General features: G+C 39.6%; 1 protein-coding gene across 1 annotated transcript in view; it reads left to right on the forward strand.

Moving 5' to 3' along the window:
* LOC139412860 (titin homolog) overlaps positions 1 to 4,871 on the forward strand; it is a 53,336-nt gene extending 48,465 nt beyond the window's left edge. Inside the window, exons 20-21 of the mRNA XM_071159608.1 lie at positions 1,102 to 1,173; positions 3,478 to 4,871. Coding sequence (XP_071015709.1) covers positions 1,102 to 1,135 — 34 coding nt within the window. The 3' untranslated portion in view covers positions 1,136 to 1,173; positions 3,478 to 4,871. The remainder of the gene's footprint in view (positions 1 to 1,101; positions 1,174 to 3,477) is intronic.
* Positions 4,872 to 15,967: the final 11,096 nt, after the last annotated feature.

The following is a 15,967-nucleotide window of genomic DNA, read 5'->3' on the forward strand; positions in this document are numbered from 1 at the left end:
ATGGACGGTTCTAGAGTATGGACGGTTCTAGAGTATGGACGGTTCTAGAGTATAGACGGTTCTAGAGTATGGACGGTTCTAGAGTATGGACGGTTCTAGAGTGCTCAGTAAGTCAGACAGAGACACAAGCAGCTGGGGCCGTGGGGGCGTCATTCACCTGTTCCAGGTATTAAGTTCCAGACAAAAACACCACTGCAGGATGGCCAAATACTCAAGTCAAATCACATTTTATTTGTCACATACACATGTTTAGCAGATGTTATTGCGGGTGTAGCGAAATGCTTGTGTTTCTAGCTTCCAACAGTGCAGTAGTATCTAACAATTAACAACAATACACACAAATCTAAAAGTAAAATAATGGAATTTAAGGAATATATAAATATTAGGATAAGTAATGTCGGAGTGGCATAGATTAAAATACAGTAGAATAGAATACAGCATATGAGATGAGTTAAGCAAAAATATGTAAACATTATTAAGTGACTAGTGTTCCATTATCAAAGTGGCCAGTAATTTATATGTCTAAGTCTATGTATATGGAGCAGCAGCCCCTAAGGTGCGGGGTTACGTAACCAGGTAGAATCCGCCTAGTGATGGCTATTTAACAGTCTGATGTGCTTGAGATAGAAACTGTTTTTCAGTCTCTCGATCCCAGCTTTGATGCTGGTTAAGTTCCTTCCCAGCTGTAAACAGTGGAAAAGGAGAAGAGTTGGGTCAGTCAGAACCGGGATAGCTAGGACGGTCAGTTCAGGTACACTTCTGATCTAGAGATACTACGGCCAGTCTGCTGTACAAAGAGAATAGACAGAGTCTTTGTGAAAGGCAGATGGAAGGAAACCCAGTAAGGATAATAGTCTTTGGGCCTGTGTAGAGCCAGTCAGAGGAGGCAAACAGACCAAGAGAAGGGAGGGGGTTGGAGACGGTTCATAGGCCACATCCAACATCCCTCTTCGAGGCAGAAAAATAACATTTTAAAGTTGACAGGCATCCCCAGGGTTTAAGTGTTGTGTACTGTAGTGTGGTTTGTGTGCAATTTTGAGCCACTTCGGTCACTGTCAAAAGCCTGAATCTAATCTACTCCTGTTGTGTGTGTGCTGACAGAGCGCTGGACAGAAGAGTGAGCTCTGAAACATAGGAATGCTGGAGAGCCAGCTGATCACTGTGAACCTCAAGGTACTTTATTTTTGATTCCTGACATGTCTAGAATGGTCATAGAATAGGCCTAACCTTAGCTTGTCTTAAATATACTTTTGTACTATATTGTCATTGATTTTGATAGGCAATGTGTAGTTGTTGCGATATTGTCTGTAGATGGTAGTAAGCCACAGTGTGCTGTCGTAGCTGGGTTTAATAGCTACAAACTATCTACATTTAAACTGTAAACCTCACTTCTGATAGATTACAAACTATCTACATTTAAACTGTAAACCTCACTTCTGATAGATTACAAACTATCTACATTTAAACTGTAAACCTCCCTTCTGATAGATTACAAACTATCTACATTTAAACTGTAAACCTCCCTTCTGATAGATTACAAACTATCTACATTTAAACTGTAAAACACCCTTCTGATAGATTACAAACTATCTACATTTAAACTGTAAACCTCCCTTCTGATAGATTACAAACTATCTACATTTAAACTGTAAAACACCCTTCTGATAGATTACAAACTATCTACATTTAAACTGTAAAACTCACTTCTGATAGATTACAAACTATCTACATTTAAACTGTAAAACTCACTTCTGATAGACTACAAACTATCTGCATTTAAACTGTAAAACACCCTTCTGATAGATTACAAACTATCTACATTTAAACTGTAAAACACCCTTCTGATAGATTACAAACTATCTACATTTAAACTGTAAAACTCCCTTCTGATAGATTACAAACTATCTACATTTAAACTGTAAAACACCCTTCTGATAGATTACAAACTATCTACATTTAAACTGTAAAACTCTCTTCTGATAGATTACAAACTATCTACATTTAAACTGTAAAACACCCTTCTGATAGATTACAAACTATCTACATTTAAACTGTAAACCTCCCTTCTGATAGATTACAAACTATCTACATTTAAACTGTAAACCTCCCTTCTGATAGATTACAAACTATCTACATTTAAACTGTAAACCTCCCTTCTGATAGATTACAAACTATCTACATTTAAACTGTAAAACACCCTTCTGATAGATTACAAACTATCTACATTTAAACTGTAAAACACCCTTCTGATAGATTACAAACTATCTACATTTAAACTGTAAACCACCCTTCTGATAGATTACAAACTATCTACATTTAAACTGTAAAACACCCTTCTGATAGATTGCAAACTATCTACATTTAAACTGTAAACCTCCCTTCTGATAGATTACAAACTATTTACATTTAAACTGTAAACCTCCCTTCTGATAGATTACAAACTATTTACATTTAAACTGTAAAACACCCTTCTGATAGATTACAAACTATCTACATTTAAACTGTAAACCTCCCTTCTGATAGATTACAAACTATCTACATTTAAACTGTAAACCTCACTTCTGATAGATTACAAACTATCTACATTTAAACTGTAAACCTCCCTTCTGATAGATTACAAACTATCTACATTTAAACTGTAAAACACCCTTCTGATAGATTACAAACTATCTACATTTAAACTGTAAAACACCCTTCTGATAGATTACAAACTATCTACATTTAAACTGTAAACCTCCCTTCTGATAGATTACAAACTATCTACATTTAAACTGTAAACCTCCCTTCTGATAGATTACAAACTATCTACATTTAAACTGTAAACCTCCCTTCTGATAGATTACTAACTATCTACATTTAAACTGTAAAACACCCTTCTGATAGATTACAAACTATCTACATTTAAACTGTAAAACTCTCTTCTGATAGATTACAAACTATCTACATTTAAACTGTAAAACACCCTTCTGATAGATTACAAACTATCTACATTTAAACTGTAAAACACCCTTCTGATAGATTACAAACTATCTACATTTAAACTGTAAAACTCCCTTCTGATAGATTACAAACTATCTACATTTAAACTGTAAACCTCACTTCTGATAGATTACAAACAATCTACATTTAAACTGTAAACCTCCCTTTTGATAGATTACAAACTATCTACATTTAAACTGTAAAACACCCTTCTGATAGATTACAAACTATCTACATTTAAACTGTAAACCTCCCTTCTGATAGATTACAAACTATCTATATTTAAACTGTAAAACACCCTTCTGATAGATTACAAACTATCTACATTTAAACTGTAAACCTCCCTTCTGATAGATTACAAACTATCTACATTTAAACTGTAAAACTCTCTTCTGATAGATTACAAACTATCTACATTTAAACTGTAAAACACCCTTCTGATAGATTACAAACTATCTACATTTAAACTGTAAAACTCCCTTCTCTCTTTCCTTTCAGAAACATGCCTTTGTCTTTGACTTGAGAAAGAGGAAAGTGTCTTCTGTTGCCATGGTGCTTCTGATGGACTCTGCAGGATGACCAGATGAAGAGGATGGATATTTAAAATAATGTCTTCTCTATGAGGCGTGATGTGTTGTGCTGTTGCAACGTGTCACTGACTCTGTTTCTATGACCTGATATTTTTCTAAAGGGGGAGTGCACTGTAAATACTTTGATTTTTGTTGTTTCATTTTTTTCTTCGGTTATCACAGCCATCACCTTATCCTATGAGCTAGCCTCCTGCTCAGCTAGCCATCAAACATCTAGATACAGTTACTGTCAAAAGGGTTTGCTGCATTGCACCTCTTACTTGCACAAATCTGTGAACAAACAACAAACAGACTTCAATTGTTTTGTCCTTAGTTAGTTTGGACATGTGGGTCCCTTCCTACTCTGTTCTCCCTAATCATGGTCTTCTTCAGTGCCTTCACTTGGTTTCAGTTAGCATTGTGTGGTGCTGTGTCCTGAAACGTAAAGCGGCTGCTGGCAGGACCCTTGAAGTTCACTGGATGTCACTGGAAGGCTACTGTCCTGCATGGAAACTAACTACTGGTTTAATCCATTTTGTTTCCACATAATTTCAACCCCCAAATTCAATGTGATTCAATGTGAAGTTGAACTGTTTGGAGTAGAAAAGAGAAATCAACGTAAGAGAATTTCAGATTTTTTTCTCATAACTTTGAACCTAAATCCAATGACTTGGTGACATTTTTTGTTGATTCCACATTGAATTCACGTTAGTTGACAACTCAACCAAATGTAAATCAAAACTATATGTAGAACTGACATCTGTGCCCAGTGGGTACTGACTGGATGGCACACGCTAACGCTATATAGCCTCCACTGAAATGATCTAATATCCTGGTTGCTGTACTTACTTGAACATGATTTTGGCAAAAAGTTGTAGATAATCAATTGTGTAGACATAAATTCATTGTGTATTTAACTGTTGGAATGAATATAGATTGATATACTGGAATTGTGATTGTTAGTAACCCCTTTTGGCCATAGCCAAAAGCCCATGAAGACATGTTTCTCTGAGTTTTCTAATTTCTCAAATCTGACATCTGCTGCTTTGGGTTAGTCCACGTATCCATGACGATCCCAAGCAACCATGACAATCCAAAGCCTTTGTATATATCAGGAGTCGACTGTATTCATCCACATGTTTTGAACCCATTGAAAAAGGGGTTAAATGTGTACGTTGTCTCTGTTGATGTGTTTTCTATGTTTTCTCATAGTTCAGAGATTAACAAGACAATGGGGTTATGATCTGTGTTGTGTATGTTAGACTTACTGAATGAAAGCCAACAGGCACTTTTTGTAATAAAATGTCAATATTTTTTACAATATTATAATGCATATGTCATTTTATCAAGCAAATCTATATTTATCAAGCCTTGATATCATTGTACACTGAGTATACCAAACATTAGGAACACCTTCCTCATATTGACTTGCTGTACAGTATTGGTTTGTTCTGGGATGAAAGTAAAGTGGCCAATGTCAATAACATTCCTTTGCTTTTGCTCTGTATATTTGAGGTGCAAACATTCTTGGCACACAGATCGTTCCATGCTGAATGAAGTTGACATTTAGGTAATCTTTGAGATTGGCAGTCTGCCTGCGTTGGACACAGCCAGTAGCTCACTTAAATACAGAGTGACAAGTAACCTTACCACACAGCTAAGGTCACACTTAAGAAAGATATTTGCTCAGTGTAGAGGCTTACAATGATTTAAAGTAACAATGACTTACAGTAATTAAAGTCCAACGTTGTTGGTGTTCTTGGACAAAACATGTCCTCTGCCTTGCATGGAACACCCATATCCCCTCTGAGATGTTTTAGTGGTTTTACTCCACCCCCTGGAAACAAGGATAACCCTCTGATTTCTTCTTCCCTGTACAACTCCACTATTGGGTGTCAACTTCTTGTCTAGATAATTTATGGAACCATCAAACAAGTGAACCCATGTGTGGACAGGAAAATTATGGAATATTCAATGGACTCCCCAATGACATAGAAAATGACTTCCACTGGATGATATTGTCGTGTCTTTGGCTATGCCAGATTAAGTGATATGACATGCTATTCTATAAAATAATTTATCCGTAATTAATATTACCTGATTGAGCTAATCATGTAAATGTAATTAATTAGAGAGTCGGGGCACCACAAAATAATATTTATAGAGCTGTTATCTTCCGAATAAACTCTTAAAGACCTAGTAATATTTTACATCAATAGCAGTCAATATTAATCGTCCTCTTAATTTAGTCTCATCTGAAAGTTGTAAATTCTAGTTATCTTCATGAACCCTGGCTAACAAGTTGAATCAGCAATACAAAATTGGGTTTAATTATTTATTTACTAAATACCTAACTAATCACACAGAATTAGACATACACGTAATTAAATCATAACTTGATTACGAATTACGTCATAAAGGAAAACGTCCCTAGCGGTCGGAACAGATATGACAGCTTGTTACACAAAAGAAAAGGGTCTGGGTTTGAATGAATGAGCGGGAAGACTGAGAAACAAAGGAAGAAGCTGTGCTATTGTAAATACAGTATCTTATGCATTCTAAATTACCGCCCATTTGGAAAAGGAAAATGCAATAAATATTTACTCTGAGCTGTGCTTCGGTAGGTTGGTGGTAGATGGAAGGCCGTGTTGCCAAACCGAGTCCTATGTCCTTTGAAGAATGTCTCTGGTGGTCAATTGGATACGTTGTGCTACCTACTTCCGGCGCCGACAGAGATGGCCGCCTCGCTTCGCGTTCCTAGGAAACTATGCAGTATTTTGTTTTTTTTTTACGTGTTATTTCTTACATTGGTACCCCAGGTAATCTTAGGTTTCATTACATACAGTCGGGAAGAACTACTGAACATAAGAGCAACGTCAACTCACCATCAGTACGACCAGGAATATGACTTTCCCGAAGCGGACCCTGTATTCTGCCTTCCACCCAGGACGACGGAATGGATCCCAGCCTGCTACCCAAAACAACGTTGTCGTAAAAGAGGCAAACAAATCGGTCTTCTGGTCAGTCTCTTGACAACAAGGTTGATGAAATCCGAGCAAGTGTAGCATTCCAGAGTGACATGAGAGACTGTAACGTTCTTTGCTTCACGGAAACATGGCTCACTCGAGAGACGCTAACGGAATCGGAGCAGCCAGCTGGTTTCTTCACGCAGAAACAAACATCTTTCTGGTAAGAAGAGGGGCGGGGGCGTATGCTTCAAGAGGGGCGGGGGCGTATGCTTCCTCACAATCAAATGTCGACCGCATTATCTACCAAGGGAATTCTCTTCGATTATAATCACAGCCGTATATATTCCCCCCCAAGCAGGCACATCGATGGCCCTGAACTAACTTTATTTGACTCTTTGCAAACTGGAAACCACATATCCTGAGGCTGCATTCATTGTAGCTGGAGATTTTAACAAGGCTAATCTGAAAACAAGACTCCCTAAATTGTATCAGCATATCGATTGCGCAACCAGGGCTGGTAAAACCTTGGATCATTGCTATTCTAACTTTTGCGACGCATATAAGGCTCTCCAACGCCCTCCTTTCGGAAAAGCTGACCACGACTCCATTTTGTTGCTCCCTGCCTACAGACATAAACTAAAAGAAGAAGCTCCTGCGCTCAGGTCTGTTCAACGCTAGTCCGACCAATCTGATTCCACGCTTCAAGACTGCTTCGGTCACGTGGACTGGGATATGTTCCGCATTGCTTCCAACAACAACATTGACGAATACGCTGATTCAATGAGCGAGTTAATTAGAAAGTGCATTGACTACGTCGTTCCCATAGCAACGATTAAAACATTCCTAAACCAGAAACCGTGGATTGATGGCAGCATTCGCGTGAAACTGAAAGCGCGAACCACTGCTTTTAACCAGGGAAAGGTGACCGGAAACATGACCGAATACAAACAGTGTAGCTATTCCCTCCGCAAGGCAATCAAACAAGCTAAGTGTCAGTATAGAGACAAAGTAGAGTCACAATTCAACGGCCCAGACACAAGAGGTATGTGGCAGGGTCTACAGTCAATCACGGATTACAAAAAGAAAACCAGCCCCGTCAAGGACCAGGATGTCTTGCTCCCAGGCAGACTAAATAAATGTTTTGCCCGCTTTGAGGACAATACAGTGCCACTGACACGGCCCACAACCAAAACATGCAGACTCTCCTTCACTGCAGCCGACCTGAGTAAAACATTTAAACATGTTAACCCTCGCAAGGCTGCATACCCAAACGGCATCCCCAGCCGCGTCCTCAGAGCATGCACAGACCAGCTGGCTGGTGTGTTTACGGACATATTTAATCAATCCTTATCCCAGTCTATACTACAGTTTAGGCTTGATTACCAACAATGACTAGACAGCCTACAGGGAGAAGGTGAGGGCCCTCGGAGTGTGGTGTCAAAATAACCTAACACTCAATGTCAACAAAACAAAGGAGATGATTGTGGACTTCAGGAAACAGCAGAGGGAGCACCCCCTTATCCACATCGATGGGACAGTAGTGGGGAGGGTAGTAAGTTTTAAGTTCCTCTGCGTACACATCACGGACAAACTGAATTGGTCCACCCACACAGACAGCGTCTTGAAGAAGGCGCAGGAGCGCCTCTTCAACCTCAGGAGGCAGAAGAAATTCGGCTTGTCACCAAAAGCACTGACAAACTTCTACAGATGCACAATTGAGAGCGTCCTGTCGGGCTGTATCACCGCCTGGCACGGCAACTGCTCCGCCCACAACCGGAAGGCTCTCCAGATGGTAGTGAGGTCTGCACCGGGGGCAAACTACCTGCCCTCCAGGACACCTACACCACCCGATGTCACAAGAAGGCCATAAAGATCATCAAGAACAACAACCCGAGCCACTGCCTGTTCACCCCGCTATCATCCAGAAGTCGAGGTCAGTACAGGTGCATCAAAGCAGGGACCGAGAGACTGAAAAACAGCTTATTTCTCAAGGCCATCAGACTGTTAAACAGCCACCACTAACATTGAGTTGCTGCTGCCAACACACTGACTCAACTCCAGCCACTTTAATAATGGGAATTGATGGAAATTGATGTAAAATATATCACTAGCCACTTTAAACATTGCTACTTAATATAATGTTTACATACCCTACATTACTCATCTCATATGTATATGTATATATTGTACTCTATATCATCTACTGCATCTTTATGTAATACATGTATCACTAGCCACTTTAAAATATGCCACTTTGTTTACATACCCTACATTACTCATCTCATATGTATATACTGTACATGTATATACTGTACTCGATACCATCTACTGCATCTTGCCTATGCCGTTCTGTACCATCACTCATTTATATATCTTTATGTACATATTCTTTATCCCTTTACACTGTGTGTATAAGGTAGTAGTTTTGGAATTGTTAGGTTAGATTACACGTTGGTTATTACTGCATTGTCGGAACTAGAAGCACAATCATCGCTACACTCGCATTAACATCTGCTAACCATGTGTATGTGACAAATACATTTGATTTGATTTGTAGTAACGTCGTTGTGTGATAGACGGGATACTCTGTCTGTTCTTTCCTAACCCTCATTTGCAGCTGCTGTTGCTAACTCAACGGCTAGGAGGTATCAAGTTCAAACCATTCACAACCAACCAAAGCTCACGCTGATGTTGGCTTCGTTCTGTAGTTATTATCTGAACCATTCTGACATCGGACCGTCGTCCTCACATCCTCGGAACAGGAGGTTATATTGTCGTCAAGGCTTTATATAGTGGAGCGAAAAGGGTGTGTCTGAAAAGTTTTATAACCCATGACTCTTCACAGGGGTGGGCCACTGATTGAGCAGAGCCCTAACCTTATGAAAACCCAAATTCTCACATTTTAGAAGCTAAAATCACATTTCATCTCATCACGAATAATTTCATATTCAAACATTTAAATTGAACAACAATTCCATGTGAATCCGATAACTCTGATGTGTAGACTTTCCACTGTAGAGTTTATGTAATCTTATCATTGATGAGAATGTCTCAGATGACAACCGAACTGACATCATATTCATTAAGTACCACTGCATATGTTGAATTGGTCGGATTACCAGAATATAGTTAATTTCCCCCCACCTTCTGATGTTCCCAGAATCTCTATGTTAACCAAGGGGTTTTCAAATGTAACATCAGTAGGGTAGAGAGAGGAAAAAGGGGGGAGAGGTATTTATGACTGTCATAAACCTACCCCCAGGCCAAAGTCATGACAATATGCTCGCTGTGCCATTCTACTTCCAAAACCACAATGGCTTTAATAACAGCTCTCCCCCATGCATAGTCTCTAAGTATCCATAGCACCGATAGAAAACAGTGCTATCAAGTCTTACTAAGGGGTCCCAGTTGGGACACAGTCGAGTCACTGAACTACGTGCACGTCAGTTGTGTTACCATGCAAAGAGGAGATTTATCTACCAGCTGTGCATTTGCTTGGGATTCAGTTCTAATGGAAAGGTCATCGGGTGTAGCTCAAATGTGATAATGTAGTACTTCTCCAATGATGTGAATGCCATGACGCCAATAGATAAGTGAATCATCCCTTTGATGGGCCAGATCACTTCCTGTTTTCTATGCAGAAATCATTACACCATTTCCTGGTTGCTAAAGTTCTAATAGTTTGCCTAATTTCAGTTTGTGACAAAACAAGCAAGTATAGTGTAGAGAATCATTGTACCATCTAAACCGCTGTTGAACTATATTTTCCACAAACAAAAATATTGTTTTTTCACCTGTTTGAAGGTGGTGTGCAAAACCGAAAGTAAAAGACGCAAAACCAAAACTTAAGAATAGGAAGCATAGAAATAGCACACACAGAACAGATCTACCACTTCTCAGACTTTCTTTCAATTAGAATGACGCATCTACAACTCATTTATATGTGAATTTGGATGTGTCGCCCACAAACCTACTTATTGCAGCTTTAAGTGTCTCACTCCCTTGAAAAATCGCCATACCTTTAATTTAAAGCAATATCCCGATGACCTTGGCCACGTAAAAAGTGTTCCCTTGTCACCATTCATTTTGACCCAATTCCCTTTTTGCTTGTCCTACCCAAAGTGATTTTGAGTGGTGTAACATCCTTGCTTGCTTTGACGGTGCTGAGGTTTAAGAGTGGATCGGTGTTAGAAGCACCGCTCAGAGCCTCTACCCATGGCTAATCACATCCTGGCTCTAGGCCTGCCCAACACCATCATCAAAGTACACCATGTCCATAAAAGTTGTACACACGCACAGACACACAATGTAAAGACAAGTCCTTGCAGTGAATTTTAAAAAAGCACACTCAGAGAGGAATGTTTATTATTCATGTATTCAGGATAACATAAAGCACACTTAGGGAGGAATGTTTATCATGGATAACATAAAGCACACTTAGGGAGGAATGTTTATTATTCATGTATTCAGGATAACATAAAGCACACTCAGAGAGGAACGTTTATTATTAATTTATTCAGGATAACATAAAGCACACTCAGAGAGGAATGTTTATCATGGATAACATAAAGCACACTTAGGGAGGAATGTTTATTATTCATGTTTTCAGGATAACATAAAGCACACTTAGGGAGGAATGTTTATTATTCATGTATTCAGGATAACATAAAGCACACTTAGGGAGGAATGTTTATTATTCATGTATTCAGGATAACATAAAGCACACTTAGGGAGGAATGTTTATTATTCATGTTTTCAGGATAACATAAAGCACACTTAGGGAGGAATGTTTATTATTCATGTATTCAGGATAACATAAAGCACACTTAGGGAGGAATGTTTATTATTCATGTATTCAGGATAACATAAAGCACACTTAGGGAGGAATGTTTATTATTAATTTATTCTGGATAACATAAAGCACACTTAGAGAGGAATGTTTATTATTCATTTATTCTGGATAACATAAAGCACACTTAGAGATGGACGTTTATTATTCATTTATTCTGGATAACATAAAGCACACTTAGAGAGGAACGTTTATTATTTATGTATTCCGGATAACATAAAGCACACTTAGAGAGGAACGTTTATTATTTATGTATTCCGGATAATGTTTGAAGTAAAGATACAAATGTGCTCTGTGAGCATTCCCCTTTCAATGATTTGGCCACGAGTGAAGAGTTGCTGAAGGAGATGGTTCACTCTTACACCACTGCACAGTGTCCTCTGAAGGACATCCTTCTCTTCCTCCTCCTCCTGAATCTCCTGTGGGCAGATTCTCCCCTAAAATGGTCAAATAAACTACATATCTCACAATGGATGTTACTGACCTTTGACAACTGACCCATGTCGTGGAATATTCTAATCAAGTGAGAGAGACTTTGTCATTTCTTCAAACAATCATCTTTATTCAATATCCATTAATTATTGCAATAATGACTGAAAATGAAACTGAAAATGAAAAAACAGATCTTACATAGGACCTAAAAATGGATGTTAGTCAGACTGGTTCCAACCTTCCTATAAGCCACCTTGGTCCATCTCCTGGTTATCTGCACGGTGTGTTGTCTTACTTCCAACCCGGCTTAGTTTCCCAGATGCCAGGATGATGAGACAATGAGACGTTGTTCCAAACTCTTCCAGGCTATCTCTATCTCGGGTCACACACACACCACATCTTGTCTATGGAATGCCAACTTTAGGTTTTTATCACCAAATCATTGTCAGCTCAAGCTATCTCTAGCAACACCCATTTTTTCTTGACCATACGCCCAGACTAACTGCAGGAAGCTTGAGTGGAAACCATCTCTTTACAGAAACACAGAGTTAAACAGAACGGAAATGTCTTCCTATTTGTTAAGTATAAATAGTTAACTATTAATATCAAACAAACCAGGTAAATACGCAATGTTTCTATCACACCCATGCTACTTCTTAATCACAAAGATTTGAAAACAAATCTGACCCTGGATGTAGGGTCATACACTACATGACCAAAAGTATGTGGACACCTGCTCGTCAAACATCTCATTCCAAAATCATAAGCATTAATATGGAGTTGGTCCCCCTTTTGCTGCAATAACAGCCTCCACTCTTCTGGGAAGGCTTTCCATTTGAAGTTGGAACATTGCTGCAGGGACTTCAGCCACAAGAGCATTAGTGAGTTTGAGCACTGATATTTGGCGATTAGGCCTCCTGGCATCCGCCAAACACAGATTCGTCTGTCGAACAGCCAGATGGTGAAGCGCGATTCATCACTCCAGAGAACGCATTTCCACTGCTCCAACGTCGGTGAGCTTTACACTACTCCAGCCGACACTTGGCATTGCGCATGGTGACCTTAGGCTTGTGTGCGGTTGCTCGGCCTTGGAAACCCATTTCATGAAGCTCCCGATGAACAGTTCTTGCACTGCCGTTGCTTCCAGAGTCAGTTTGGAAATCGAGGACAGACCATTTTCAGCACTCGGTGGTCCCGTTCTGTGAGCTTGTGTGGCCTACCACTTTGTGGCTGAGCCGTTGTTGCTCCTAGATGTTTCCACTTCACAATAACAGCACTTACAGTCGAACGGGGCAGCTCTAGCAGGGTAGAAATTTGACGAACTGACTTGTTGGAAAGGTGGCATCCTATGACGGTGCCAAGTTGAAAGTCACTGAGCTCTTCAGTAAGGCCATTCTACTGAAAATCAGTGGCGTGAAATACTTAAGTATAAATACTTTGAAGTTCTACTAAAGTTCTTTTTTGGGGTATTTGTACTTTACTATTTATATTTTTGACAACTTTTACTTCACTACATTCCTAAAGAAAATAATGTACTTTTTGCTACATACATTTTCCTTGACACTTAAAAGTACTCATTACATTTTAAATACTTAGCAGGACAGGAAAATGGTCCAATTCACACACTTACAAGAGAATACGTGGTCATCCCTACTGCCGATGATCTGGCGGACTCACTGAACACAAACGCATATTTTGTCAATTCTGTGTTGGAGTGTGGCCCTGGCTTTCCATAAATGTTCAAACCAGGAAAATGCTGCTTTGTTTAATATAAGGAACATGAAATTATTTATACTTTTACTCTTGATACTTAAGAATATTTGATCAATTACATTTACTTTTGATACTTATGTATATTTAGAACCAAATACTTTTAGACTTTTACTCAAGTAGTATTTTACTGGGTAACTTTCACTTTTACTTGAGTAACTTTCTATTAAGGTATCTATACTTTTACTGAAGTATGACAATTGCGTACATTTTCCACCATTGCTGACAATGTTCGTCTATGGAGATCGCATAGCTGTTGCTTGATTTTATACACCTGTCAGCACTGGGTGTGGTTGAAATAACCGAATCCACTAATTTGAAGGGCTGTCCACATACTTTTGTATATAGTGTACCTGTACTAATTCTGGTAGTGTTGATCTCTCTTCCCCTCTCTACCACTAGATGGCTCTTTACCAGTTATACTGAAGAACTGAAGCATGGTGTACAGTAGGCCAGGTATGGTTGGACATTACAGTAGGCTGGGTGTTAAGAAGTCTCCTCCACAGGAGTACCTGTAGTAGTGTGTCATGATCAGAGAGCACAAACACAGAGACATGTAAATCAGGTTCAGGTTCCAGTCTGCATGGGGATTGGATACAGTACAGAATCAACTCTATGACAGGTGATGATTGGCCTACAGGCCCATTGCTATCAGAGCCCTCTTAATCCACCAATCAGAAGCCAGTAAATTCAACAATCCCCTTGTTTTATACCGATCACTTCCTGCCTACATGGTCTGGGTCTGAACTGTTCAGTGCTCGCTGTCTCCTGCATGGTGTTTCCATGGTAAGGAATGAATGAAGTGCATCTTAAAGTGCTTAGGGGGTTGGCAGTCCCTCTCTGCAGACAGGCAGGTCCCAGCACCCCCTCTTTCATAACATGCATTCCTTCATTGGCTTTTTCCTTGTTTGATATTTAGCAGTGAAAAGAAGTATTCTCTGAGAATCAGGCTGCATGTGTCTGGGCTACTGCTATCCTTCTCACTGCACGTGTACCGTGAACAATCAGGGTATGAGCACGATTACTGACTAAACTGACTGTGTATTGGGCAGCGAATGACATTGAGAATGTACAGGTAACTGCCAAAATAATGAAAACACTTGAGTAAATGAGGGATACAATGTATATTGAAATCAGATGCTTCCACCCAGGTGTGGTTCCTGAGTTAATTAAGCAATCCCATAATGCTTAGGGTCATGTATAAAAATACTATGCAGGCCATTGTTTTGGCTACCATGGCTATGCCCCCATAGGATGACAATGCTACCATCCACAGGGCACGAGTGGTCACTGAATGGTTTGATGTAAACATATGCCATGGCCGTCTCAGCCCCCAGATCTTAACCCAATTGAACACTTATGAAAGATTCTTGAGTAGCGCCTGAGACAAAGTTTTCCACCACCATCAACAAAACACCAAATGATGGAATTTCTCATGGAAGAATGATATCACATCCCTCCAATAGAATTCCAGACACTTGTAGAATCTATGCCAAGGTGCTTTGAAGCTGTTCTGGCTTGTTGTGACCCAACGCCCTATTAAGACACTTTATGTTGGAGTTTCCTTTATTTTGGCAGTTACTTGTGTGTCTGTGTGTATAAATGAATTAAGTACATGTGTGTTCTATTGCATGCATATGCACGTGTGTGTGTTTTATGTGTGTGTATACTGCACATTGTGTGTGTATGTACACACAGAGAGCATGGTTTCCGTTGGCACGGTGCCTGGCCTGTCACTCATCTTGGGGTATCTCTCAACACGTTGGCTGTGCCGGCAACGAGGACAGAAGAAAGGCTGAAACAACAGCTTCCTTTCTTCTGCCATAATCCCAGTGCTGAGAGAGCAACTGTTGTCACCACCACACACTCCAATGAACGTCAAACAAAACCATGTTCTGAACAATTTCACCCTGTCCCATCTTGAGAGAATACACTGCTTAGAGGAAGAATACTGGGGGTGTCATTTGGTTGGTCGGTAATGACAAGAACTGATTGTCTTTGCATAACATTAGGAGAACTGTACTGTACAGATCATTTTGTAACTGTTGGATCCTGATCAGAAGCCTTAAGATGTTTCTGATGTGGTGTGGTCTTCGTAGTGACGTGGAGCTTCCCTATATTCTGCCAGTTTGGCTCTAGAACAGAGATAATTCAAGGGACTACAGGGACTTTCATAGCCTGTTTTTATCAAACCGAAGAGAGCCAACTGAATGAGGTCCACCAGGGAATCATAAAACTCAACGACATACAAACTCATGTCAACATTAGGATCCAATGTCATCATTACATTATCATTGTATTGTTTTATGAGGGTATGAACACAACATTAAAAAAACAGACTTTGTTTAGGATGGAAAATGTTACTTCAGTATCTACTACATTTTTTACAAACTCTGAGA

The sequence above is a fragment of the Oncorhynchus clarkii genome, chromosome 7 (assembly GCF_045791955.1).
Source record: "Oncorhynchus clarkii lewisi isolate Uvic-CL-2024 chromosome 7, UVic_Ocla_1.0, whole genome shotgun sequence".
NCBI classification, from domain to species: Eukaryota; Metazoa; Chordata; class Actinopteri; order Salmoniformes; family Salmonidae; genus Oncorhynchus; species Oncorhynchus clarkii.